This window comes from Takifugu flavidus, chromosome 22 (genome assembly GCF_003711565.1).
Source record: "Takifugu flavidus isolate HTHZ2018 chromosome 22, ASM371156v2, whole genome shotgun sequence".
NCBI classification, from domain to species: domain Eukaryota; kingdom Metazoa; phylum Chordata; class Actinopteri; order Tetraodontiformes; family Tetraodontidae; genus Takifugu; species Takifugu flavidus.
In genome coordinates, this window is record NC_079541.1 from 1306680 (window position 1) to 1331634 (window position 24955).

The 24955-nt window shown below is 50.3% G+C and overlaps 1 protein-coding gene across 14 annotated transcripts in view; it reads left to right on the forward strand.

The window, feature by feature from the left end:
* The window catches only part of sox5 (SRY-box transcription factor 5), a 150257-nt gene that overhangs the window by 80937 nt on the left and 44365 nt on the right, over positions 1–24955 (forward strand). For 11 of the 14 annotated variants that reach the window (XM_057022608.1, XM_057022609.1, XM_057022617.1 and 8 more), the window contains exons 1-3: positions 2824–3066; positions 12941–13136; positions 18666–18888. In XM_057022608.1, the coding sequence (XP_056878588.1) occupies positions 2990–3066; positions 12941–13136; positions 18666–18888 (496 nt within the window). In that variant the 5' untranslated portion in view covers positions 2824–2989. Of the gene's footprint in view, positions 1–2823; positions 3067–4419; positions 4893–6632; positions 7156–12940; positions 13137–18665; positions 18889–24955 lie in introns of those variants that run through there. The other 3 variants (XM_057022613.1, XM_057022615.1, XM_057022612.1) reach the window with 3 other exon arrangements.

Consider the following 24955-nt stretch of genomic DNA (forward strand, 5'->3'; position numbering starts at 1 on the left):
AGATGGAAGGGCGTGCCCAGGTCAGCGCCACTCGGTGACTGCCGCGTCAGCCGCATAATGGCGAAATTAAGTTTCTGTAATGCACAAATGAGGTTATCATTGGTTTTGCAGCTGCTTACGGGGTCAAGGAGAGATGCCGTTTCCAATCGCAGCTCAATTTGTTGTGGAATGTGATTAGATTTGGCCCTGCCAGTCTATTCTGTCCATTTGACCATGAATTAGATTAGGTAAATTGAAAGCTAATGCTACTGATTGTTGTTGGCACTGACATATTCGTATTGCTTTCTTATAGAGAGCACGTGGACGGAACATGTACTCGGGCTCCTTCACATATACCAAGCTTAAAGGAGAGAATACCTGCATTTTGGAAAGCAAATACGCAGCATTTATTTTGAGGGGCTCGAGGCTCATGCTGGTTCGATTCCCTGCGTTACAGAGGGTGAACAGGTGAAAAGCTGCTCTGTAGGATGGTTACTGTCATAAAATGAGGCTGTGGCCCCTCAGGACCCTTTGATGTGATGGAAAAATCCAAAATGAGAGCCCCATAAGATAACAACCCCAAGGAGGGTGAAAGTGTCTGATGTTTGACAGCAAGCAGAACTTATTTTAGGATTTTATGACCAACATTAGAATCAAATTCTGGAATGTGAGAAATATTTTCAGCATAAAGTCAGATTTCTGAGCAAGTGAGACTCAATTTTCCATGTGGTCATAATTATTAAGCTTTTCTGATCAGAATCAATGATTTGGTTTGAGTTTAGCTCTGCTGCAGCATGTCAGAGAGACAGAGTTTTTCCTCACAAATAACATTAGGATGTCCCATGATGTCAGTCCAAGTTGATTTCCCAGGATAATGACAGATTCACTTCTGCTACTTGTTGCGTTTGGAGGGGGGAAAAAGGAAAGAAATCCCCATGATGGAAGCAGACAATGAACAATGAATCAGAGCGATTTAGATTTGAATATTTCCGCATTAATTTGCAGAAAGCAGCAAATGTTGTGCTGCATGTGATCGTTGTGGGCGCCCTCATAAAGGAGGGGTCACTTAAATGTTCTTATTTTATGTCCTCCCTTCATTAGATTCATCACAAACATGCTCAGACTCCCAAGGACCCAGTGTGCTGCTGTACTCTGTGTGTGTGTGTGTGTGTGTGTGAGAGAGAGAGGCTGAGATAGAGATTGTTTCCTGCATGTGTGTGTGTGTGCGTGTGTGTTAAAGTATCACAGAAGTGGCAGTCTGTCAGCTCTGCTTTCCTCCGCGCTCTCCAAACAATAGCTGGATTGGCCTTATGTGTGACATGTAGACCACACACCCCTAATAGTGAGTGACGGCACTAAGGGCTGAAAGCAGCATGCAGCACACACACACACACACACACACACACACACACGCTCACCTGAGAGCACAATAGATGGTGGTGATTCGTAAAGGTTCCAGCCAGTTATTGTGAGCTGCAGCGTGTGCTCGTCCAGGCGTGTGTGCGTCAGCATATGTTCTGAAGGTGTTCAGCTGCTTTCCTTGAAGCAAACTGCTCCATGTCACCGATCCAAGTGTCTGGTTCCCTCCGCATCACGACAAAGCAGGTATAGAAAGTATTTGATGGCCCAAAGCTTTGCCTTCGGGGCTCATCTGTGGTCTTGTTCTGCAGATTTGGGCTTATTACCATTCAAAAACCTTCTTAAAACACACATCCAATTATAAAAAATGACTTTTTTTCTGCTCCCGAGACCCCTCAGGTTAAGCAACACAGCTCGCGGCGTCCGGAACACGGAGTGAAAAAGCGCTTCCGTCTTTGTCCGGCCTGAGAACGCTGCCGACCACCGGCCGCTGCGATGCATCGGGCTGCCCGGCGTTGCGTTTGAGCTCGGCCGTGATTTAATAAGCGCTGTCATTACCTGCCTCATTTGTAATAGAATTACTGCATTTGTCACAAGCTTCGGCGCGCTGGAACACTTAAAATATGAGATAACCGGGTTTGAATGTCCGTTATGAAACATCAGTATTGTAATAGAGGGTTCATCTGAGTGCAGCGTACTCGCCTCACACTGTCTAAACTAACTTTGAACTCCATCCCAGCACACGGCGGGGGGGTTATTATCAGGGGTCATCAGCGGTTCGGATGCTGCTGCCGGTTATTCCAGGTTTGGATTCAGGCACTTTTGTGCCGAATTGGTTGCGTTTTGTGAGGAATTCCTCATCCTGGCGGCCTCAAACGCTACGTCCGCAGCGTCCGGGCAATTGGGACACATTTGGGGGTAATTAGCGCTGCTGATTGCTAAAGTCCCAACCTGCGAGGACGGTTTTGTCCTTTGTCTCTCCGCGCTGCGACGCAGCGTCTGCAGCGCCGCAACTCCGCCAGTTACACGTTCCTCTCGCTCACACGGCGCCGCAGATGTGGTGATCTTTGTCCACCCTGTTTTACATGTGGTTCGCATTTTCTTTGGCAGTTCCTTTTCTTATAATTACACAAGTGCTTTAATTAGACTTATCAGTGTGTCTGTGTGAACTGTCTGTGTGAACTGCTGTGTGTGTGTGTGTGTGTGTGTGTGTGTGTGTGTGTGTGTGTATGTGTGTGTGTGATAGAGAGAGACGGACTTGAGGAGGGGGCAGCACTGATGTGCATTTGCGCTCATGGAGTGATGAGCCCTGTGGTCAAATGGCCCCTCCCCTTTACACAAACGCGGGCACACACACACACAACATAGACACAACATAGACACACACGCGCGGGGCGAGAGAGGCTGGCCCTTTAAGAGCTGAGCCCAGATCTCACAGCTTACAGGGAGGGAGGGAGAAGAGGAGGGACACAGGCGGCGAGGGAGGGTGTTAGGCTGAAAGTGTGTGAGTAGAGAGACAGACAGGAAAACAGTGAGAGAGAGAGAAAGAGAGAGAGAATCAGCAGTGTGTGAGAGAGGTTGAAGGATCACTGCTATCCCGTCTTGTTTTGGGAGACTAACCTTGTTCATCTGAGCACTGTGGGACTGTTTTATGTTGTTGTTGTCGAGAGAGACGGACACTTACTCCAGCATGCTCACTGAGCCTGAGCTACCTCAGGAGTGTAACAGGTATGTGACACTTTCTCTCTCAGCGCACACATTCACACACGGATGACAAGAGACGGAGGACGGGACGGTGCGGGACAGAGACCAGGAGGGGATGTTTAAAGTGGAAAAGGCACGGGTGTGAGGACGAGTCGTTCTCTGTGTGTGTGTTGTGTGTGTGTGTGTGAGAAGCATGTGAATTGTCTTGGCAATTTGACGGAGTTTTTGGCAGAAGAGAGAGAGAGAGTGTGTTTGTGTGTGTGTGTGTGTGAGGGAGAGCGAGAAGGATGTTAAGGAGAGTTGCTGATTGACTTATTTTCTTTTTGTGACGGAACTGCATGCAAAGTTTGGATAGAACGGACTGTGTGTGAGTGTGTGTAGATGTGTGTGTGATGTGTTTGTGTGTGTGTGTGTGTGTGTGTGTGTGTTTTTGCGCGCAGCCCAGCAATAGCAGAGCAGAATCTCCCATGTCTCCGACTGCCTGAATGAAGTTGTTGATTCCCATCCAAACTTCCACAGATAAACTTAAACCGTTGTGTGTGTGTATGTGTGCATGCGTGGGTGTGTGTGTGTGTGTGTGTGTGTGTGTGTGTGTGTGTGTGTGTGTGCATGTTTCAAAGTCCTCACCATCTCATCACTACTCACCACAACTTTATTTACTTCTGCTTTATCAGCTATTAATACAGTAAGACTGTTTTGTCCTTCACAGCCTCACACATTGAAGTACTTTTTCTTATTTTTAAGACTAAAACGTCAAAAAAAATAAGAGTCTACCAACGCAAAGCTTTTTTTTCTCTACGCTGGTTGGAAATGTTTACACGCTCCGCCACCCTCGTCTCAGAAAACGTACTTATAGTTGCAGTCTTAATCCAAATTCAACACATGCAAACCCTGGGTAATCCTATTGTCACTTTGCGTGTTGTTGTGTGTTTTTTTTATGCTAATATTAATCTGACTGCTCTGATGTTTGTGCAGGCCTGCTTCATTTCGGGGTGTCAGCCCTCTAACCTTGCCCTGTACCAACACTGTCAATGCTGCTTTCTGCCTGCACTATAATAGCTGTTTGATGCTTAATGCTCTAACTGACAGATTGTGTTATAATACCCAGTATTTTAATACTCACACACACACTCGCCTCTCTCTGCCGCCGCCTGCTTGACTTTTATTGCATTAAAGTAGCTCTCTGTTTTGCCCGATGAAACTAATCTTTTGTTCCGAGATAAACTGGGGTCGCGGCGGGGTGGAGGGGGGATTTCAGGAGCCTCGTTGAATTAAAAACACATTTAGATGTGGCAAAAAATGTGTTTTTAATAAACCGTTCAATCCGGCAAAGTGGTCGCGCAGGGGTGGGGGGGCGAGATAACAACGGCGAGGAGGAATTAAAAATTTAAAGGATTACACAGAAAAGCAGAATGTATGGAGATAAATGCAGGGATTACAATGACTTAGGAGAGGAGCGCTTAAAACTCCTGCTTTCCAGTAATGCACTCCATCACTGTGACCATGTGTGTGTTCATGCGTGTGAGTGTGTGCGTGTGTTAGCATGAGAAGGGTATCTCGCTTCGGTGTTGTTTCGTGGGTGTGCGAAGCGGTCGTCTCTCAGCGGAGCAGAAAGTGTGAGTGTGTGTGTGTGTGTGCAGGCGTGTGTGTGCGCTCCGGTCCTGGCGGTTGCGATGCGCTCCACTTCGGCGTCTCTGTAAGTGTCCGCTTCATCATCTCCTCACACGTCCTCCTCTTTGACTGACTTCCTTCTCTTCCTCTTCAACGCGTCGATGCTTCTGAGGCTGACGATGAAGAGTTTGTCAGAGTTTTTAAACCAGAGGTGAACGGGAATATTACCGAGTTTAGAGGTGAGGAATGACCGGATTACTTGTTGATTGTGAGTTGGGATGGGGGGGGGGTTGAATTCGTCTTTGCTTAATAACCTTGGTGTGTTTTTATTATTTTTCATCAGCTTAAATGTTCGCGACCGCCTTTTTCCCTCTTTAAGCGCTCCGCCATGTGTGCAAATTTCCATTTGAAGCCGAAAATAACGGACGCCTATGCTAACACGGCCTCATCTGTTCGCACAAACAGAGAGTCAAACGCCAAAATCAACTTAAACAGAGGAGAAGCGGAGGGGGGACGGAGGGGGGGTGATCGAGCGGTGAGACCGGTAGAGGAGTGATGGAGTCAAACTGACACATTCCTCCGCCGATGGACAGAAGATGGAGTAGAAGAAGAAGATGTGGGGTCACAGGGAAGTGCGAGTGACTGGGATTAGGTGGGGGGGCAGGGGAGGATTTTCACACCCCTGCATTTGTCCCCTGAGTTTATTGGTGTGTGTGTGTGTGTGTGTGTGTGTGTGACATGAGTTACTTCAGCCTGAAACGTTATAACCGCGGTTACAATAAAAATTCTTATTTCAATTAAATCAGAGGTTTAACTTGTCAGTTTTTGGGATTTTACTGCTTCATAATAACTGACTCTAAAACATGTTAAAACGCGCGTGAGTGGAAACTCTGCTTCGTGGACCAACTTTGGGGTGAAATGAGATCTCCGTACGTGCGCTCTCGGTGATGCTGCTCCGGTGTTTTCCTGCTTCCTTTACAAGGGTGACATTAAAGTTTTGTGTGTGAGGCAACGGCGAGAGTGTGTGTGTGTGTCTGTGTGTGTGTGTGTGTGTGTGTGTGTGAGAAGGGAGAGAAAGAGTGGAGTAATTGAGTAGAGTGTCCGTGCTCTGTAAACTAATGCGCCGTTCTGCCCCCTCTTCCCCTGTGGCCCTGTCCCACCCCTCCCCTCCCTCCCCGGCCCCCCCCCTCGGACTGGGGGCCATTGTCTGGGCCATATTGTCTGTCCCCGGAGAGCCTTGATAACCGTGTCTCCATCCATGGAGTGAGAGCGCAGGGGAAAAAAAGGAAGAAAGAACGACAGACAGAAAAATGCCAGAGGAGAATGCTAAAGCCCCCCCACCGCTGTCTCCCCCCACTTCCTCCCCAGCTCCCTCCTCACCCACTTTTTTTTTTTTCCAACCACGACCTCCCACCTCAGTGTGGTCACCTGACCCTCGGCGACAGCCAACAGAAGAAAGGGAAAGTGGAGGATTTGCTTTATCGATGGTTATTGATCGGAAAGAGAGAGAAGGAGGGATGAGAGGAGAGGAGGAGCGCCCCAGGATAACCGGGGTCTGGTCGGATGACAGGAGGTCAGAGGGCAGGGGCCACAGGGCCGTCAATAACACAGGAGAACCTCAGTGGCGCGCAGGCGTGCGCACGTACGTCTGTGGATGATTCAACTCTCCTGACTCCATCTTCCTGTTTTTCATCTTTTTTACCACTTCATACACCTCCTCCACCATCCATCAGTCCATGAGCTTGTCTTACATTAATCACACACACACACGCACGCACGCACGCGTGCGCGCGCGCGCTGTTTACCATTTTTATAACCTACAATAGCAGACAGTGTTAGAGGCTCGGCGCTCCCTCCCATAGAGCCACAATGAGACCTCTGTGTGTCCAGGTAATGAGAGAGAAAAAAGGAGGAGAAGAGAGGGATGTGGTGGGGGGTGGGTGGGGGGGTCACAGGGAAAGAGAAGGATACCATTTGGGCTGAGGTGAGAGTGTGTGGAAGGAAAGAAAGAGGCCAGCTGGGAGAGTGTGTGTGTGAGACGGAGAGAGAGTATTTTTTTTGCTGTCATTTATGCGAGTGTGTGTGTGTGTGTGTGTGTGTGTGTGTGTGTGTGTGTGTGTGTGTTTTGCTGGGCCAGGCCAAGTCGCTGACAGCGAGACAAATGCTCTGACTCCTTTATGGATTGCTTAACAAATGCAGCACAAATAGTGTCCTGGCACAACAATGGAAAAACACCGTCCCTCGCTCAATAAACATTATGCAGCGTCTCCCCTCTCCAGGGGAGCGGGGCCGCCATCCACCGGATGCTCTTTTCCTCTCTCACTCCGTCTCTTTCGCTTCCACCTCTCCCCCCTTTTCTGTCACGGCTCTCGGAACGTTCCCACCAGCCTGACCTGGAGAAGACGGGGTCAGGAGAACCGTTCTTCAGGTCCTCCTCAAAAATGCTGCTACCACACTGTCAAAGTGCTTCTGCGCTCGTGGTCCGTTTTTGGAAGTCCGAAGGTGAATAAAATAGCTTTTTCTTTTGAATATTTTCCCGGAAAAAGCTCTAGTTTTTCCTCGGAAAGCCGCCGTCATTTAAATGTAATTAAAATCAAGCTTGTAAAAAGGCAGAATCACAATTTATTGTATTACTTTACTCAAAAATGTATATATTTCTAATATTTTCACGATGAAGTCCTCACTTTTACTCAGTTATAGATGGATTTTACTGAAATCATTTAGGATGGATGGATAGATGGATAGATAAATGGATGGAGGAATGGAGCATTTTTGTTTTTCCTCCGTCTCTCTTTGACCTTTATCATTCCTGCTAAATGTCAGCGACGATCACGTCTGGTGACTCAGTGTAAAGACATAAATAAGGCTTAAAAGAGGAGAAGAAAGTGGTGGGGAGAAAAAAAGAGGCCAGGAAAGTATGTGGAGCGATGCCGCGCTGGTGACTTCAGTTATTCTTTGGGTGGATGGATGGTCGAGAGAGGCAGACAGACAGAGAGAGAGAGAGGTCCCAGAGGCCATATGAGTTAGCCCCCTAAATACTCAAACACAAATACACAAAGCATGACTGTCTCTTCTGTGTGTGTGTATGTGAGTGTGTGTGTGCGTGTGTGTGTGTGTGTGTGTGAGTGTGATTAACAGCAATGACATTAGGTTGTGCTTTTGCCTTTTGTGGTTAAGCTGGACAGGAAACACGGTCCGGGCCGTCGCCCGCCAAATTAGTGCACCTCACAGAGGATGCTTTGTGTGTGTGTGTGTGTGTGTGTGTGTGGTGTGTGTGTGTGTGTGTGTGTGTGTGTGTGTGTGTGTGTGTGTGTGTGTGTTGTGTGTGTGTGTGTGGTGTGTGTGTGTGTGTGTGTGTGTGTGTGTGTTGTGTGTGTGTGTGTGTGTGTGTGTTGTGTGTGTGTGTGTAAGGGTGTGCCTGTGCGAGCATACGCAGACAGAAGCCGCTTCACACACACTGTTGGGGGAAAGCAAAAAAAAAGTCTCCTTCGTGTATTTGCGAAGCATTTTAGCTGGACGGTGCGGAGCAGAACATTCAGATTCCCTGATGCTAACTTTGGAAGTAGACGGTGAGCAGCATGTGATTGGACACTTCATCTGTGTGGGAATACCAGACGGATAAAAATAGGTGCCACTTTGCTGCGCCGCCGTTTGAGGAAGGGGCTTCATTGACTTCAGGTTAATCCTCATCCCCCTCTCCACTGCTGCCCCCCCGTCCCACCGTTCAGCCTATAAATAGATATTAGGCAATATCCTTAAGTGTCTGCTCAGGGATGGAAGGGGGAGGGAGGGAGGGAGGGACATTCTTACAAACAGCTGATTGTGTTAAGGGGGAACAGTAAGTAAGACAACACTGGGTGAGGGGGGGAAGAGGGGCAGGAAGAAAGGGAAAGGGAGAGAATGGGGGGGCCTTAACGTTAAAATAAGTCCAGGAGTGTGTGACAGCGAGATAGAGACGGCGAAGGACCAGGTGCAGGGTGCTGGGGGGGGGGGGGGCAGCAAAGCAAGTGATAGTCTGACACGGAGGGAAACATTTGTTTAAATTCCCACCTGAGGTGTCACGGGGACGTAAATGTTGCGCCGGGCTCCTTGGTGGCAAAATGCCCCCGGGCGCCTTATCTGAAAGGCGCATTCCGCTCAACTATTTTGACGCTCCCCTCCAGTCGCCTCTGAGAGGAATTTCAAAGATCCACACAAGCAGAGTTCCACTTGAGTGACAGGCAGCCGGGTCTTAGCAGGCGCGAGGTGGCAAATAAAAAAGGCAATAAAACGCACCCCGAAATGTCAGTTGGACCAGAGACGGCTTCACAGAATTAGCCTGTGTGTGTGTGTGTGTGTGTGTGGTGTGTGTGTGTGTGTGTGGTGTGTGTGTGTGTGTGTGTGTGTTGTGTGTGTGTGTGTGTGTGTGTGTGTGTAAGGGTGTGCCTGTGCGAGCATACGCAGACAGAAGCCGCTTCACACACACTGTTGGGGGAAAGCAAAAAAAAAGTCTCCTTCGTGTATTTGCGAAGCATTTTAGCTGGACGGTGCGGAGCAGAACATTCAGATTCCCTGATGCTAACTTTGGAAGTAGACGGTGAGCAGCATGTGATTGGACACTTCATCTGTGTGGGAATACCAGACGGATAAAAATAGGTGCCACTTTGCTGCGCCGCCGTTTGAGGAAGGGGCTTCATTGACTTCAGGTTAATCCTCATCCCCCTCTCCACTGCTGCCCCCCCGTCCCACCGTTCAGCCTATAAATAGATATTAGGCAATATCCTTAAGTGTCTGCTCAGGGATGGAAGGGGGAGGGAGGGAGGGAGGGACATTCTTACAAACAGCTGATTGTGTTAAGGGGGAACAGTAAGTAAGACAACACTGGGTGAGGGGGGGAAGAGGGGCAGGAAGAAAGGGAAAGGGAGAGAATGGGGGGGCCTTAACGTTAAAATAAGTCCAGGAGTGTGTGACAGCGAGATAGAGACGGCGAAGGACCAGGTGCAGGGTGCTGGGGGGGGGGGGGGCAGCAAAGCAAGTGATAGTCTGACACGGAGGGAAACATTTGTTTAAATTCCCACCTGAGGTGTCACGGGGACGTAAATGTTGCGCCGGGCTCCTTGGTGGCAAAATGCCCCCGGGCGCCTTATCTGAAAGGCGCATTCCGCTCAACTATTTTGACGCTCCCCTCCAGTCGCCTCTGAGAGGAATTTCAAAGATCCACACAAGCAGAGTTCCACTTGAGTGACAGGCAGCCGGGTCTTAGCAGGCGCGAGGTGGCAAATAAAAAAGGCAATAAAACGCACCCCGAAATGTCAGTTGGACCAGAGACGGCTTCACAGAATTAGCCTGTGTGTGTGTGTGTGTGTGGTGTGTGTGTGTGTGTGTGTGTGTGTGTGTGTGTGTGTGTCTGGTGATTGAAATAATGGGTTGAAGAGGCTAAACGCACACATACTCAAGCACACATTTATATGCTGAAGCGTGCACGCTCTCCTGTGGAATTCTCTAGAGGAGGCTCCCACGCTCCCCGAAAGCTCGTTCTGAGCAGAGGAGTTAACAAGCGCAGTTAGCACCGCGATAGCGTTAGCAGCCAGACACACACGGTGCGGAAGCTGTGTGTGTGTGTGTGTGTGTGTGTGTGTGTGTGTCGAGCGAGCGAGCGATCGCCTGTGACATTTCTGCAATGGCCGCTTTGTCTTTAACCCCCCCCAAAGGAACTGAAATGAATCTTTCACTCAGTTGGTTTCATTTGCTGTTAGTGGTTTTTGAGATATTTCATTGCGTGTTTGTAAGCCCGCTGTGTGTGTTTAAACACTTGCATGCGGGCGGCTAAAAGCGCTGGTGACACGCCAACATGAAATGGACGCGTTGATCATAGTAAAGGGGGGCCAAAAGGCCGTTAACCACCGCTGATGGCGATTATTCGGCCCCTTAATGGACGACCGTCGCTGTCCGATTAGTGACTTAGCGGCGGTGGACATATGCGATATGAAGAGGGACTTAGCCGAGAAGCCGCTAATCATCAAAAAGCTGAGAGGAAGTGGTGCTTTAATCTCAGCTTAGTGCTCTCACCGTGCGCATCCTGCGAGGGAACGTGGACTTTGGTATTTTTCCATTGACAGTTTAAATAAATAACGATGTTTTTTTTGTTTTTTGTTTTGAAAAAGCCCTCTTTGAATATTGTGGAATTAAAGTGACGCCTTTTAAAATGCGCCTATTTGTGTCAATTGTTTGTATATTCCTTTTTTTTAATGGCTATTATTGGGCTAAAATTATGCTAATATTCTCTAATTACGACCTGGACCTGCCTGCCAATTTGTCGCCTTAATAAACCCTCATCTTTCTTTTTAATCCTCTTCATCGCTCCACGCTCTCGAGCAGCGTCCTCCAGGTCTCCGCCGGCGTGACGGCGCTGCCAAACTTTAAATGAAGTAGCCGGAGTAACCTGCACACCCGCCGTGCCCAATTGTATAGTAATTCCACTTCAAAGGCGGAAAACGTGAGGGGGGAGAAGAAGGGATTTTATAGCCGGAGAGGAGCCGCGAACGGCCTTCCCATTCATCTGCACCCACCTCCGAGGAAGCGCTGGCGAAGTGGGGGGGGGGGGGGTGTCGGGAGGAAGAAGATGATGGACTGAAAACACAAACTTAAAAATGTGATTACAGGTTTGCAACTAGCTTTCCCCGACGCCAGGCTTTCGCTTCCTGCTCATCTGTAACCTTCCGCCCAGATATGCCAGCGTGGCTACCATGGCCGAACGACCCACAATAAAATTGTTTTTTTTAAAAAACGCAATTTAAAAAAAAAAAAAAAAAAAGCCGTCACGTGCTGATCCTGCCGCCGAGAGGGGGGTTGGGACAGGTCTGCGTGGAGGTGCGTCCCAAAGACAAGGCCTCAGTGTGAGAGAGTGAAAGGAGGTAAAGTAAACAGGCAGTGACGAGGACAGACCTGCAGTGTTCGGGGTCCTCTGTCGTTTGTGTGCGCTGAAAGCCCCGGAGTTTGTACAGCTGGGCCTGAGCACATACAGTTTTCCTTATCCCGCCTTTCCTAAGTAGCAGAAATGTTACTTTCCAGCATTTATTAGCCGACGTTTGTCACTTAAAAGGACACAAACTTCCTGTTGCCGCCTGGTTTTTGCCGGATCGAAGTCTGTTTACCTTCAGCAAAAGTTTGAGACGAGGTCGGATCTGTCGGCCAAAATGAGCCGATCTGCAGTATGGAAGCTTGTCTGGAGTCTCCCTGACTTGTTGTGGTTCCTAGCGTAGCGTCCCCCCCCCCCTCCCTCTGCTGTCCTAATGTAAATAAGCTATGAATTAGCGCTGCTCCCATGCAGGAACAATGCCAGATGTACAGTTTAGAGGAAATCCAATAGAGTGAAGACTGTAATCAGTTTACCAGAGACGGGCGGAGACATATGGGGTGGGAGGGGGGGCGATGGGAGAAGGTGTAGCTGTTTTTGACTACTTTTTTCTTCTTTTTTCGCGTCACTTTCGACCCCCCCCACTCCTGTCCCTAACGCCGCCCGAGCGTTTGCAGCCTATTACCTGGGGTCACCGCCGCGCCGGCTTCAAGGCTGACAAGTGCAGCTGAAAGCACTCAGGCAATGCTGAAAACCACATTATATTCTATTACCGCCACGCAGTCGGCGCATCCCTATTCATGTGGAGGACGGGGAGGCAAATTCACCTCCAGAGAGGCAGATTTCACCTAATAGATGTGGCTTTTTATCCTTTCTTTCTTTTCAGGGGAACAAAGCTGCGGGAACAACTGCAAACAGTGCGCTCCTTATGTTCCGTACCATTTTCCTCCAGCTTCCCGTATTGTCCAGAGCTTTTCATAAACGCGTTATTACCTCTGCGCGGACTCCTCTGTCTTTATCACCCCGTCTCCGCGCTGTTCCCACTCGCTGTTTCATTCTGAAAGCCTATTGTCGAGGCTCGGTCATTTCCGACACAATGCTGGTGCAAGCGGGCTCCATTTGCGGTAATGGCCCCGGCCCTTTTTCACAGCGTGAATGTTGAGTGGCCCCCCGATTGTAAGCAGCCTGTACGTCCTCGGGGAGCCCGCCAACGGCGCCCGAGGGGTAGTTTTTAAGTTTAAAGGGTAAAAATTCTGGAGAGGTTTAAGATGCGATTCAAAATTTCACGGAAGTGGCTGGAAAAAAAAGTTGGATCGGAACCACCAGAAGTTAGCGAAACCACGGCGCGCTCTCGCCGCCGTCTAGCTCCACCCGTCGACCCCTTAAATCGTCTTATAAAATATCGCTAACTCTTTCTCTCTCGCGCTTTCGTTTTTTGTTTTTTTTTTCCAGGATGTCTTCCAAGCGACCAGCCTCTCCATATGGGGGGACAGATGGAGAGGTAACCATGGCAACCAGCAGACAGCGAGTGGAGGACGAGGATAGCGAGGGACTGGGCGGCGTCATCCACCTCCCCCTGGCGTCCTATTGCAGCAAGGTGGCCCCTCGCTCGCCCCCCAACCGTAACCTGGACAGTCCCTCTAACATGGTAAGGACGGCCGACGTTAGCATCGCCGCTGCAGGACTCGGGGTCAGGGGGTGTCGCAGCGGGTGTCGCAGCGGGTGCACGTGTGTGAGTGTGTGTAACGTCCTCGGCGTGTCAGAGCGCTGGAGCCTGTGGACTCTTGTTCGGAAAACTTTTCTCAAAGTTTGAGTCTTCTAACATTAGCATTTCCTTAGCAACCAAATGAGCCAGCATACCACTGATTTTTTTGTTTTTTTTTTAAATTCTCCTCATAAATGAGGTTGGAAATTCAAGTGTTATTGAGGCGTTTGGATACTTCACATCTTTGGATTGGAAGAATGGGAATTAGGGCGTTCATCCTGACCCGGGATTAACGGCACCGGAGGAGGCGAAAAGCCCTTGTTCTAAATTGGGGGGGGGGGGTCACGTAAGAGAAGGAACTCAGATTGGTCTTTACTGATTGTGAAAAACGGCGGCTGCTCCACCTCCCAGCGCCGGAGACCTCGACCATGAGCGATCAGGATGTTTGTGCGGGCGTCTGACAAAAAAAGATGCATTTCTAAAGAAGCCTGGAAGTGAAAATTAGTTTGTTGCTCACGGATCCGCGCGGGGGCGGTCACGGGGGTTCAGCGCCACCATCGGGGAGTGCACGAGTTTCTGCCTCCGGCCCTTTTGATGCACAGTTGAAGGAAGCGTTGCGGCGAGTCCCTTTTCCCAGGATGAGGCGTGCGCTGGTGTAAAACCCTCGTATCACGTATTCCTGCTAAGGATCACTTGGTAATTCCTATCGAAATTGAATTTTCGGTCACCGGTGAAGCCCGTGTACAGCATTAATACCTCTTCAGTGCGTTGTTCACACACGCAGCATTTCAGCTATCTCCTTGATACACGCCTTGTCGCCGCCGCGCGCTGATAACAGCTGTCGACCTTTCCCCCATGCTGACTACAAATGCTTTCACGCTGTAAAACAATGAAGCCATGCTTAGGAGCCATAATGGAGAGCTAATTCCATAATTAGCCTGCTGATTAGCCTGCGTGGCCCTCCGTGCTCAGGCTTGCGTGGCAAGGTGCCTACTGTAAACCAAAGTCCTGGGACCGAGCGGGCGTGCAATCATTCGCGGAGCAACACTCGCCGGGTGCTCACGAGGACTTTGATTATATTTTTCCGTATAAAATGTAATTGCTTAATCTAACTCGTGGGTTGCCGAGTGCAACACTCCAGATGCCGCTGCACCTGTTTGTGACCATTTGGAAACGAGACTGAGCAGCCAGCAATGTTATATGCTGTGCGTTTAAGCGTCTTCGGGATTGGTTATAAATTGATCAAAATTGGTTCTTCAGCAGCTCGGTTGCTAAATGGGTGTGTGTGTGTTAGCAATCTGGCTATCGCATATCTGTGTGTGTTTAGCGTATAGAACGTTGGTCTGATCACTCTGTTGCTGACAGCCAGTAAAGAGGGGATGAAGAAAAACGTGGCCAAGGGGGGATTTACAGTCGGGCCGGGGGCGGAGGTCTTCCTCTCTCTGGGCAATTGTCAGGAAGTGATAGGAGCAACAAATGGCTCATGGGCGACCAGTTGACTCGCAAGCCAAGTAGCAGGAGGCTAGTCGGGGGGGAGGTGAGATTACAGCTTTATCTTGTCATTGTAAATTAACACAGCGGCGGAGAGGTACACAGCAACACACTGACCTCTTCATCCCGCCTGCCTGCTCGCCTCTTTACGGACGCCGAGGCAGACGGGAGCATGACAACAGTGGCGAAGGCGTAGAAATGCCTCTCAAAGCAAAGCGAGTGCAGCCGCCTGCAACAGAAAGCTGCACTCGCCATTAAAACGGTTCCATTTCCAGCCGTCGCTGTGAAGAAGCTAAAATTGTCATATGCTGCTAACTTTTTTTTACTTTAAACTCTGTGTTTCTATTAAAGATCGGCTTATCCTCCAAACAGCCAGATAACAGTCATTTGCATGTTTATGCGTTAGCTTGCTTGTCCCAGCTTGAGGGACCCGGGAAGTCAAACCTGACAGCGACTGCGTTTAGCCGTGGCATGTAAAGGGATTTGACGCATGTGTGTGTGTGTTTTGGCAGCGCGTGGAAGGTGTGTTGAGTGTATGTCGCCGAGATCGCCCCCACCCCTCCTCTGCAGGAGTGATCAGTAACATTCTGGTGATGGGTATTTTAGTGGAGCAGCTGCTTCCAGTTCTTCATCCTGCCACATTGTCCATGCCTCGATCCACCAGAAACGGAGCCAAGCGATCCGGCATTTCTTTATATATTTTTCCCACACAAACACCTTGCACAGCCTGAGACATGTCAGGCTATGAGATGCGAAAAGAGAAAGAGAGGGTTGCTCCTGTAGGGCAATAGAGAAATTACTGCAGCATCTGTGCTGGGTGGAGGGAAAAAATAGCATTTGGAATTTTTTCCCCCCTTTTCCTGGCAAGAGTGATGTGTTTTTACACCAGCCTCCCCTCACAGATGAGCTTAAGAACACAAAAGTTGTTTAATTCGGTTCCATTGCAGAGGCAGTAAAAGGATAAAGAGAGTGAGGCGCAATTTTCACTTTGTTCCAGTCATTTTGGAAGAGAATTGACATCTGCAAACTAAAGGCAGAACCACCCACACTGCCAGCCTGCCACATCCAGAACATATAAATATATATATATATATAATATATATATGCTGGCGCTCGCACATACACACACACCTACAGGCTATGTGTGCTCTGTGTCACCCGTGTGCACAAACCTGCTCATAAACATGCGCTGGGGAGGGCACCGGCGTTTACAGTATCCAGACATTTTTGTTTGTTCTTGTGAATAAATGCATAAAGATGAGGGGAGGAAAAAAAACTCTTTGATTTTTTTTTTTTCTTTACATAATTTATTTCTTCACAAACCGCCTTCCCGGTGAAAACGCACACCTCGGCCCGTCTGATCCCTCGGACGCCTCTTATTTTGGACCTTTGCGAATCAAAAAAACAACGTTAGTGGGGAAATACGTGGATTACGAGGTCGACTGGTTGAAATGGGGGGGAAGGAGGGGGGGGGGTAAAATCATAAGCCATTTAAGTTGCCTTCGGGATCAGGCTGTCTGTGTGACTTCACACATAAATGATGTCACGGGGCCTCATTTCCCAGGTCTTTGAAGACGCCACAGCGCCCCGCTAATTCCCTCTGATTGGGAAATGACCTTCATTGTTGGACTCAGCGCGATGGCATCTCCCTGGCAGATTGCAGACAGGGTGAAGATATCCGACAGCCTCACCCCCCCCCCCAACCCCTCGCCCGTGGTCCCCGCTCCCTGTTTGTTTTATTTGCGCGACATCTTTCTCGCGAAGAGAGCGCGCTGCTGTTTTAAGTAGGCGCTGGATTAGATAAATGGGATGTGACAGGTGTGACTGCTGCCTTCAAGATGCCTGCCTTCCGCCCTCCACGGATCTCTCCGTCAACTCTCTCTCTCTCCCAGTGCCTCTAATGGTGCCGCCACTCTGCCTCCCTCCCTTTTCGCGCTCTCCCGTCATTCCTCTGACTTCTTCCCACTTGCGCTCCCTCGCCGCCGCTTGTCTGCTCGGGTTTGCACGCCGCGTCGCCGCTGATGCAACTCGTAATCATATGTGGAGAATTTGCCTAATCTGAAGAAATAAAGACAGCGACAGAGGGAGACGGGAGCCGTTTGAGCCGACGCTCGGCCAGGCGGTGGGAGAAGCAGCGGCCTTTTTTAGGTCGGCGGCCTCCACCGGAGGTGTCGCGTAGCCAGAAGCCCCTGAGAGTCAGTGAAATGAAAGCCCAAGTCCAGCGCCTGAGCACCAGCTCTGCCGTCATAAACCATATTTTTTACACCGTTCTTGATTCTTTCCGCACCCACGTTGTCGTTTTGTTTCATAAAAGTGTCTCCGTGCGCTCAGGACGGCTGAGGAGCAAATCAGTGAATTATTGAGTGTGCTGACTTTTTCAAAATGTGCAAACAGCAGAGCGAGAGCCAGCGGAGGGTGGAAAACAGCAGGTAATAACGGCGCCTCGCACCCACAATGGAAGCTTCATCAATATTCAGAGCGTCCTCTATAGCCGTTATTGTCCCAGCAGAAGACAGAGGAGCTACCTGAGACACCGCCTCGTCTCTTCAGCTCTGATTTCCTGGAGAATAAAATCTTGGATCATGTGAGGTGTTGCTGACTTCACCCTGGACTGTGATCTCAGTATTAAGTTCCACTTCCAGCAGCCACCACCGGAGTTAATGATTACAAAAGAAATGTTTAGCTTAATACGCTCTAATATACGTTGATGGAGCAGAAATCTCACGTGCGCGCACACCCACGCGCAGACAAACAAAGGTGCCGCATAGGGCGTCGCTGCCCCAGGCGGCGTGCTCCATATTACAGTCAGATTAGCCAAAGATTAGCACTGGGAACGTTGACCCTTTGTCAACAAGAGTCAAGCTGACAGGCTGGGGGGGGGTCGATCGCTCGCTCGCCCGCTTCTCTCTTTAATTGATAAGTGCGGCGCACGTTTGCAGCTCACCTGTGCGTCGATGCGCGTGCACGAGGAGCTTTGCCTGAGCGCTGTGTGTCCGTCTGACAGCAGGACAGCGTGTGTCTCTTGGTGACGGCGCTCGTGCTAATTGGTGTTAGCGGGAATTAAGTCTATCGCAGGGAGCAGCCAAACAAACGCAGCTTTAATGGGGTCAAAGTTTAAGATGCTTCGAGTTATTTACAATTGAGCTGCCTCCCAGCTTTTCCTTTTACCGTTTACCCTCCAACCGCATCGAACCTGCCACTCTTCGGTGTTAATAGTCATGTACAAATAAATAAGCCCTCAGCCAGCCAAGAATCTGCTCTATCTGCATTTCTGAAGGTTGTTCAACTTTGCGTCGTGAAGACCAAACTTTGGGCACGAGGAAGTGTTATTATTCATCAGACCAGCTTGGCAGCGAGCTCACAGCCTGCTTGTGAGCTGTATATATTATATTATGTCGCCATCATGCCGATTGTTGGCTTGTCAGCCCTTTCATGGAAGTGATTTGACACCGTTCCAAAGCTTTATTTACTCTGAAAATGGATCTATTTTACTTTCTGATGCTCCCGTTTGATGCTGTTGCATCCTCAGCATTAATTGTCGCGGCTCTTTGGACAAAAGTAGCAGGGCGCTCAAACTTTTCTCTCTTTTTTTCTCATGTTGGCGTTGGACGTCCCTCAAAGCGATCCTGGAGGACGCGTTGTAACGAAGGGTTAGCGTGACTGGAGGAGCGCGTGCGTCCTTTTGCTGCTGTTTCATGTCTTCCTTCTGTAAAGTCCCTCCAAGTCAGTCAAATGCAGATTCCAGAAGATGTGAGAAAAAGTACGGACTAACTTGAGAAAACTGGCCAGGAATGACAGTTGGTTCCACTGAGATATGAGAAGGAGAGATGTTAAGAATAAAGGAAGTATGAGAGAGGGGGAAGGAAGGAGATAATACGTGGGCGGCTGCCAGCTTCTGCCCCGTGTCGTCTTCTGTCCATCTGCTTTAAAAGTTCAGTAATCTGTGGATCTAATAAATTCCTCTCTGCTCCTCCTCTCCAGGACCAGGATGGCATTAAAGGGGGCTCCCTGAGTCCTTACAGCCAGCACAACGCTACCTCACCAGGTAAAGAGGAAGGCGGAGGTGGGGGGCGGGCCTGCAACGACGGGGGCTCGGCCGTGGGGACCCTCGGCACCCCGGAGAGGCGCAAGGGCAGCCTGGCAGATGTGGTGGACACGCTGAAACAACGCAAGATGGAGGAGCTGATCAAGAGCGAACCCGAAGGTGGGTACTGGGGGGGTCGAGGCGCGGCATGGCTGAGGCTCCGCGCGGCTCTGTCACCACTCCCTCATGCTGCTCTCTTCCGTCCTTTTCTCTCTCTTTTGTATCACTCTCTCCCCCTCTGTTATAACACCCTTACACGTTCAGATAGGATTCAAGTCTTTGTTTTCCCGGCTCGCTCCCAGACAGCGTCAGCTGTTCGGGCCCATTGTTCACCGGCGCCTGCCTGTTTATCATAATGTGACAAATAATGCGTTCTCTTGTAATGTGTTCGCAGCGTTTGATCGAGTCTCCGAGTGAAATAAATCGAATCGCTTTGGCCGACATCTTTAACCTACGAGGCTGTTCTCTCTGCGCTGTTGCCACCAGATTTTTAGCCAAAGGCTACGTAGCTTAGCTCGATTAGCCCCACTTTTCCTGCTCAAATTTAGCCACGAGCTAAGAGTCGGGCAGGAAGAATTAGCCCGTGGCCGGCCCAGATAAACAGATAATGGAGAGTTAATGACGCAGTTTGCACAATCTTTCATGACTCCTCAGAGCTCTTTGCGACTCTTTCACCTCTTCACATTTGCACACTGGTGACAGAGGCTGCAGCTAATGTAGCAGCTGGATACAGACGCACTCACACACCAGTTGCTGCACCGTCACCAGCAAGTTGCGATTCCACGCGTTGCTCAAAGTCCCCGTTGATCATCTGTTGCTGTCAGAAGCACCCAGAATCCTCTGTGACCCCCCACCAAGCGCTCCTGACTTGTGTTGTTTGCGCGTCGTTATTCCGAGCTGCGCTCCTCTAACCTGATTTTCCAGGCGCTTCGTAAAGATTTTCAAGGCTCCAGAGCCGGTCAGCTCTTGTCGTGTGATTGTTTTCCTTCTAGTCAATATAGAAGCCTGTCGTGGCACATTTTCACCCCCCTCTTCCCCAAGGAAAGCAAAAGAGAAAAGCTCCACTGTTGCTCAAACTGAGCTGTAATTGAGGTATGTTTTGGGTTGCTCGCTCCATCTCTGGACCTCATGAACTGACGGCGCAAGGGAAAATAAACCTCAGCGCTAACGCGTCTTATAAGTCAGCCAAAGGAGCGATAGGAGAGAGAGGAGCGAGGAAGGAGAGAGAGGAGCGAGGAAGGAGAGAGCGGCGTCTTCGCAGACCCCATTAGCAGCGTGCCACGGCGGTGCGGCATCCAAACCAACCTAGAGCATTATCTGCGCTACGTTTAAATGAGTCCCCCGAACAAAAGGCCCCAGCGCCTCCAGACCCATCGCGCACGCACAAAAAAGCTGAGGCCAACCAAGAGAGAAAGGAATAAAGGAGAGAGTAAAGGAAGAAAGGGGATGTTGAGAAAAGATGAAGAGAGAGAGGGGGGGCTGATGGCATTATTGAACAGAAGATAGAAATCCCCTTTTCTGTGCCCGGCTGGCCATTGTTTGGCTGTGTGGCTCACAAAGGCCATTAGCAGCAAACAGCAGGTTGGGATGAAAATTTAATGAAGGCTTTAATCATTATGAAAGGCCCAGAATATTAGTGCTCTCTCTCTCTCTCTCTCTCCTCTCTCTCTCTCTCGCTCACACACACACACACACACACATTCATACTGCTTCCAGCTAGATCAATGACACACACAATAAGAGTGTAAGAACATTAACACCAGCAGGGATGTGAATGAGGGGCCAAACACATGAAATGGGTCAGAAAGCGGTAAACATCTCGAAATGGAGTGAGAAGCTCGACCCAACGCAAGCAAGCCCAAAGCTAGACCTCTCTCTCTCTCTCTCACACACACACACACACACACACACCCGGTTTGAGAGATACAGTTTTGCCTCTGTGCTTGCTGTTGCTCTACTTAGGCTAGATGAATTGCAGCAGATACTGGGTCAGTGTGTGTGTCTGAATATATATTTGTCACACAACTGTGTGTACGTGTGCGCTTCATGGGAAGGAAGAATTGGATTTAGCTGTATGCATGCAGGAGCGTGTTGGCGTCTAATAAATGACTGGCTGTGTCGTCCCCCATGGCCCGGACCAGCCATACTCCAGCACTCTCCTGCTCTCCTCATCCATCTCCTGCCTCACTCCACCGGCCACCTGCTACCCAGGAGATACACACCGTAGACACACACCCTCACACACACACCAGCGCTCCCGGCCAACGCCAAGACCCGCACGCGCCGGCCCGTCGCCTTTAATGAAGTCTCCAGGAATGTGGAGGGAGGATGACTCGGAATGGAGACGGACGGCGGCCGGTCCGGACGCACGCCGCCCAGAAGCGGCCGGGCGAGCCCGTGCTGGAGTGCGTACGTGTGTCATTAGGCGGAATTATGAGAGCAGAGTCCAGAGCTTGGTGGGGGCTGCGGGGTCAAGAGAAAGAGCCGGCACTAAAACCCTGGGGAGGCTGTACAGGCGCATCCACACACCTGGAGGTTGCCTGACACTTCCTGTTTAACCCCCAGTAACCTCTGAAAGGTGTGTGAGCCCTGGTGTGTGTGAGCCCTGGTGTGTGAGCCCTGGTGTGTGAGCCCTGGTGTGTGAGCCCTAGTGTGTGTGAGCCCTGGTGTGTGTGAGACCTGGTGTGTGAGCCCTGGTGTGTGTGAGCCCTGGTGTGTGTGAGCCCTGGTGTGTGTGAGCCCAGCGGTGGGAGCAGGGGTGGCTGGGCGGCAGAGGGGTGAGTGAGTGGATAGATGTTGAAGGGCAGGCCTTGGCCTCTCCTTTATGGCCGTGATCTTGACACGCGTGCAGGAAGACGAGAGCGACCCTCCCAAACACGCTCGCTCTGCAGGTTTACAGCCTTTTCTTCAACGCCGAGGTCAAACAGAATAGTTTTCATGCTCCGCCGTGCTCGCAGCTCCAAGGCACTGGTTTCCATACTGAAAATGCCAACTCAATGACAGATGTCACACAACACATACACACACACAACACACACACACACATTCATACTGCTTCCAGCTAGATCAATGACACACACAATAAGAGTGTAAGAACATTAACACCAGCAGGGATGTGAATGAGGGGCCAAACACATGAAATGGGTCAGAAAGCGGTAAACATCTCGAAATGGAGTGAGAAGCTCGACCCAACGCAAGCAAGCCCAAAGCTAGACCTCTCTCTCTCTCTCTCACACACACACACACCCGGTTTGAGAGATACAGTTTTGCCTCTGTGCTTGCTGTTGCTCTACTTAGGCTAGATGAATTGCAGCAGATACTGGGTCAGTGTGTGTGTCTGAATATATATTTGTCACACAACTGTGTGTACGTGTGCGCTTCATGGGGAGGAAGAATTGGATTTAGCTGTATGCATGCAGGAGCGTGTTGGCGTCTAATAAATGACTGGCTGTGTCGTCCCCCATGGCCCGGACCAGCCATACTCCAGCGCTCTCCTGCTCTCCTCATCCATCTCCTGCCTCACTCCACCGGCCACCTGCTACCCAGGAGATACACAGCGTAGACACACACCCTCACACACACACCAGCGCTCCCGGCCAACGCCAAGACCCGCACGCGCCGGCCCGTCGCCTTTAATGAAGTCTCCAGGAATGTGGAGGGAGGATGACTCGGAATGGAGACGGACGGCGGCCGGTCCGGACGCACGCCGCCCAGAAGCGGCCGGGCGAGCCCGTGCTGGAGTGCGTACGTGTGTCATTAGGCGGAATTATGAGAGCAGAGTCCAGAGCTTGGTGGGGGCTGCGGGGTCAAGAGAAAGAGCCGGCACTAAAACCCTGGGGAGGCTGTACAGGCGCATCCACACACCTGGAGGTTGCCTGACACTTCCTGTTTAACCCCCAGTAACCTCTGAAAGGTGTGTGAGCCCTGGTGTGTGTGAGCCCTGGTGTGTGTGAGCCCTGGTGTGTGAGCCCTGGTGTGTGAGCCCTAGTGTGTGTGAGCCCTGGTGTGTGAGCCCTGGTGTGTGTGAGCCCTGGTGTGTGAGCCCTGGTGTGTGTGAGCCCAGCGGTGGGAGCAGGGGTGGCTGGGCGGCAGAGGGGTGAGTGAGTGGATAGATGTTGAAGGGCAGGCCTTGGCCTCTCCTTTATGGCCGTGATCTTGACACGCGTGCAGGAAGACGAGAGCGACCCTCCCAAACACGCTCGCTCTGCAGGTTTACAGCCTTTTCTTCAACGCCGAGGTCAAACAGAATAGTTTTCATGCTCCGCCGTGCTCGCAGCTCCAAGGCACTGGTTTCCATACTGAAAATGCCAACTCAATGACAGATGTCACACAACACACACACACACACAACACACACACACATGTACACGCTCAGCGCACACATAGCACTTCATCTATTTTCAAGGCAAGGAGGGAATCCGGCTTTTAGAGAGCACTGAGGCATTTTATAGGACAGCACTTAGGCAAGGCCATTGTGCCACACAAGCACACAGTAGCCTGTGCTCCCTCACGCCTCCGTACACTCCAAAGGGTGACAATGGGAAGGGCGGATACATTCTGCCAGAAGAAAGAGAGGGAGAAAGAAAAGGCTGAGGGGGGCTGGTGGAGAGAGTCGGAGTAGTGGAGGGATTGAGGCAGTCTTTGGTGATCTGGTCCATCAGTCCACCCCCTTCTTCACTTCTTCACTTAATCCAGGCACAGTCCTGCTATCTGGGAGGTTACGTCAAACACGCACACACGCACACACACGCACACACACGCACTATAAACATCAACAATGGCAGATGCAGCCATTGCAAGTCATCGCAGGGACCCGAGACCACATTCCTAAAGGCAATCGGCAGACTTTCCACACACACACACAGAAAAACACACTCCGGCAGCAGGTTCACAGCTCTAGCGTGGGAGCAGCCGAACGCCTTTGTGTGATTTCCACCCTTTGTCGTTAATTAGTTAGTTGTATAAATTAACGTGAAGTGCAGCGGGACTCTCTCAGCCATTGTTTGCTGCGATCATTCTTCTCAAGCTGGGAAAAGGAAAGGCGAATAACCGCGACAGAGGGGGACTTTGAAAGAGAGAATTGTTTTCCTCGCATTCACAGGCCAGTGAGAAAACGCTCGATTTTGTCGTGTTCGCAGATTAAAGGCCCACCAAGCCCACAGGCAGCCCTGGCCGAGCACGGGTCCACGTCCTGCGTATGAGGCCCATCGTCTCTCCAACTTCCTGGGGAGTTTTTCCCCTTTTTTCAGGGAGCAACAGTTAGCGGGGTTAGCCTTAGCGGACGGACGGCGCTCGCGATTCAAATCAAGTCACTTCTGGTTTTCTTTTTCTTTTTCCTCCTTTGTGGCATGAGAAACCATCAACGTCATGGGGCGAACCTGCGGCCTATTGTGGGGCCGACCATTGTTGGCCGGATGAAAGCCGCATTCAAGTCACTTTTCTTATTGAATTGTTTTGCGTCTGCTTTTCAACGTGGCATTTTCTCTCCAGCCTTGCCCAAGACAATCGGTGGGGATGAAACCCCTTTTCCACCATTCTTCCTAGTCCAGATGAGCAATATTAAGGAGATGAATGGTGTGTGTGTGTGTGTGTGTGTGTGTGTGTGTGTGTGTGGGGGGGAAGCAGTGCCCCAGCTTTTGTCCAATACATGAGCATAAAGGAGCTTACAGAGACGAGCGAGGGTTCTGAGGTTTTCCTGATGGTGTGTATGTGTGTGTTTGGGCCTCCTGGCGCGGCATTAAGTCGGGATAAAGGCCTCAGGTTCATGAATCAGCCAGGGCCTCCACAGCCCAACTTTTCCCGACCTCCCTGCACTTCCACAGAACGCATGTGTGCTTGTGTTGATACCTGGAGATGAGGAGCTATTTATGGGTGTGTAAAAGCCTGCTTTGCGTCAGTCCGTTCCACATAAAAGCCTCCTGTTCCTCCCAAATATGAGACCAAACCAGAGAAATGTATCTATTCACCCTTTCTCATTACTAAGCCCCGTTGTCCCCCTTTTCCTTTGCTGCAATTTTCCATCCTTGGCTCCTTTCTCTCTTTCCCACAGAGAGACAGAAGAATGTTTTTCTTCTGCAAAATGGCTACAAGATGAATGTGTTTTTGCAGAGCGAACCGACTTTCATTCGTCCCCCAATTACGTGATCTAAAGATTATGAAATGTAGACGAGAAATCAGGAGGGGAAAA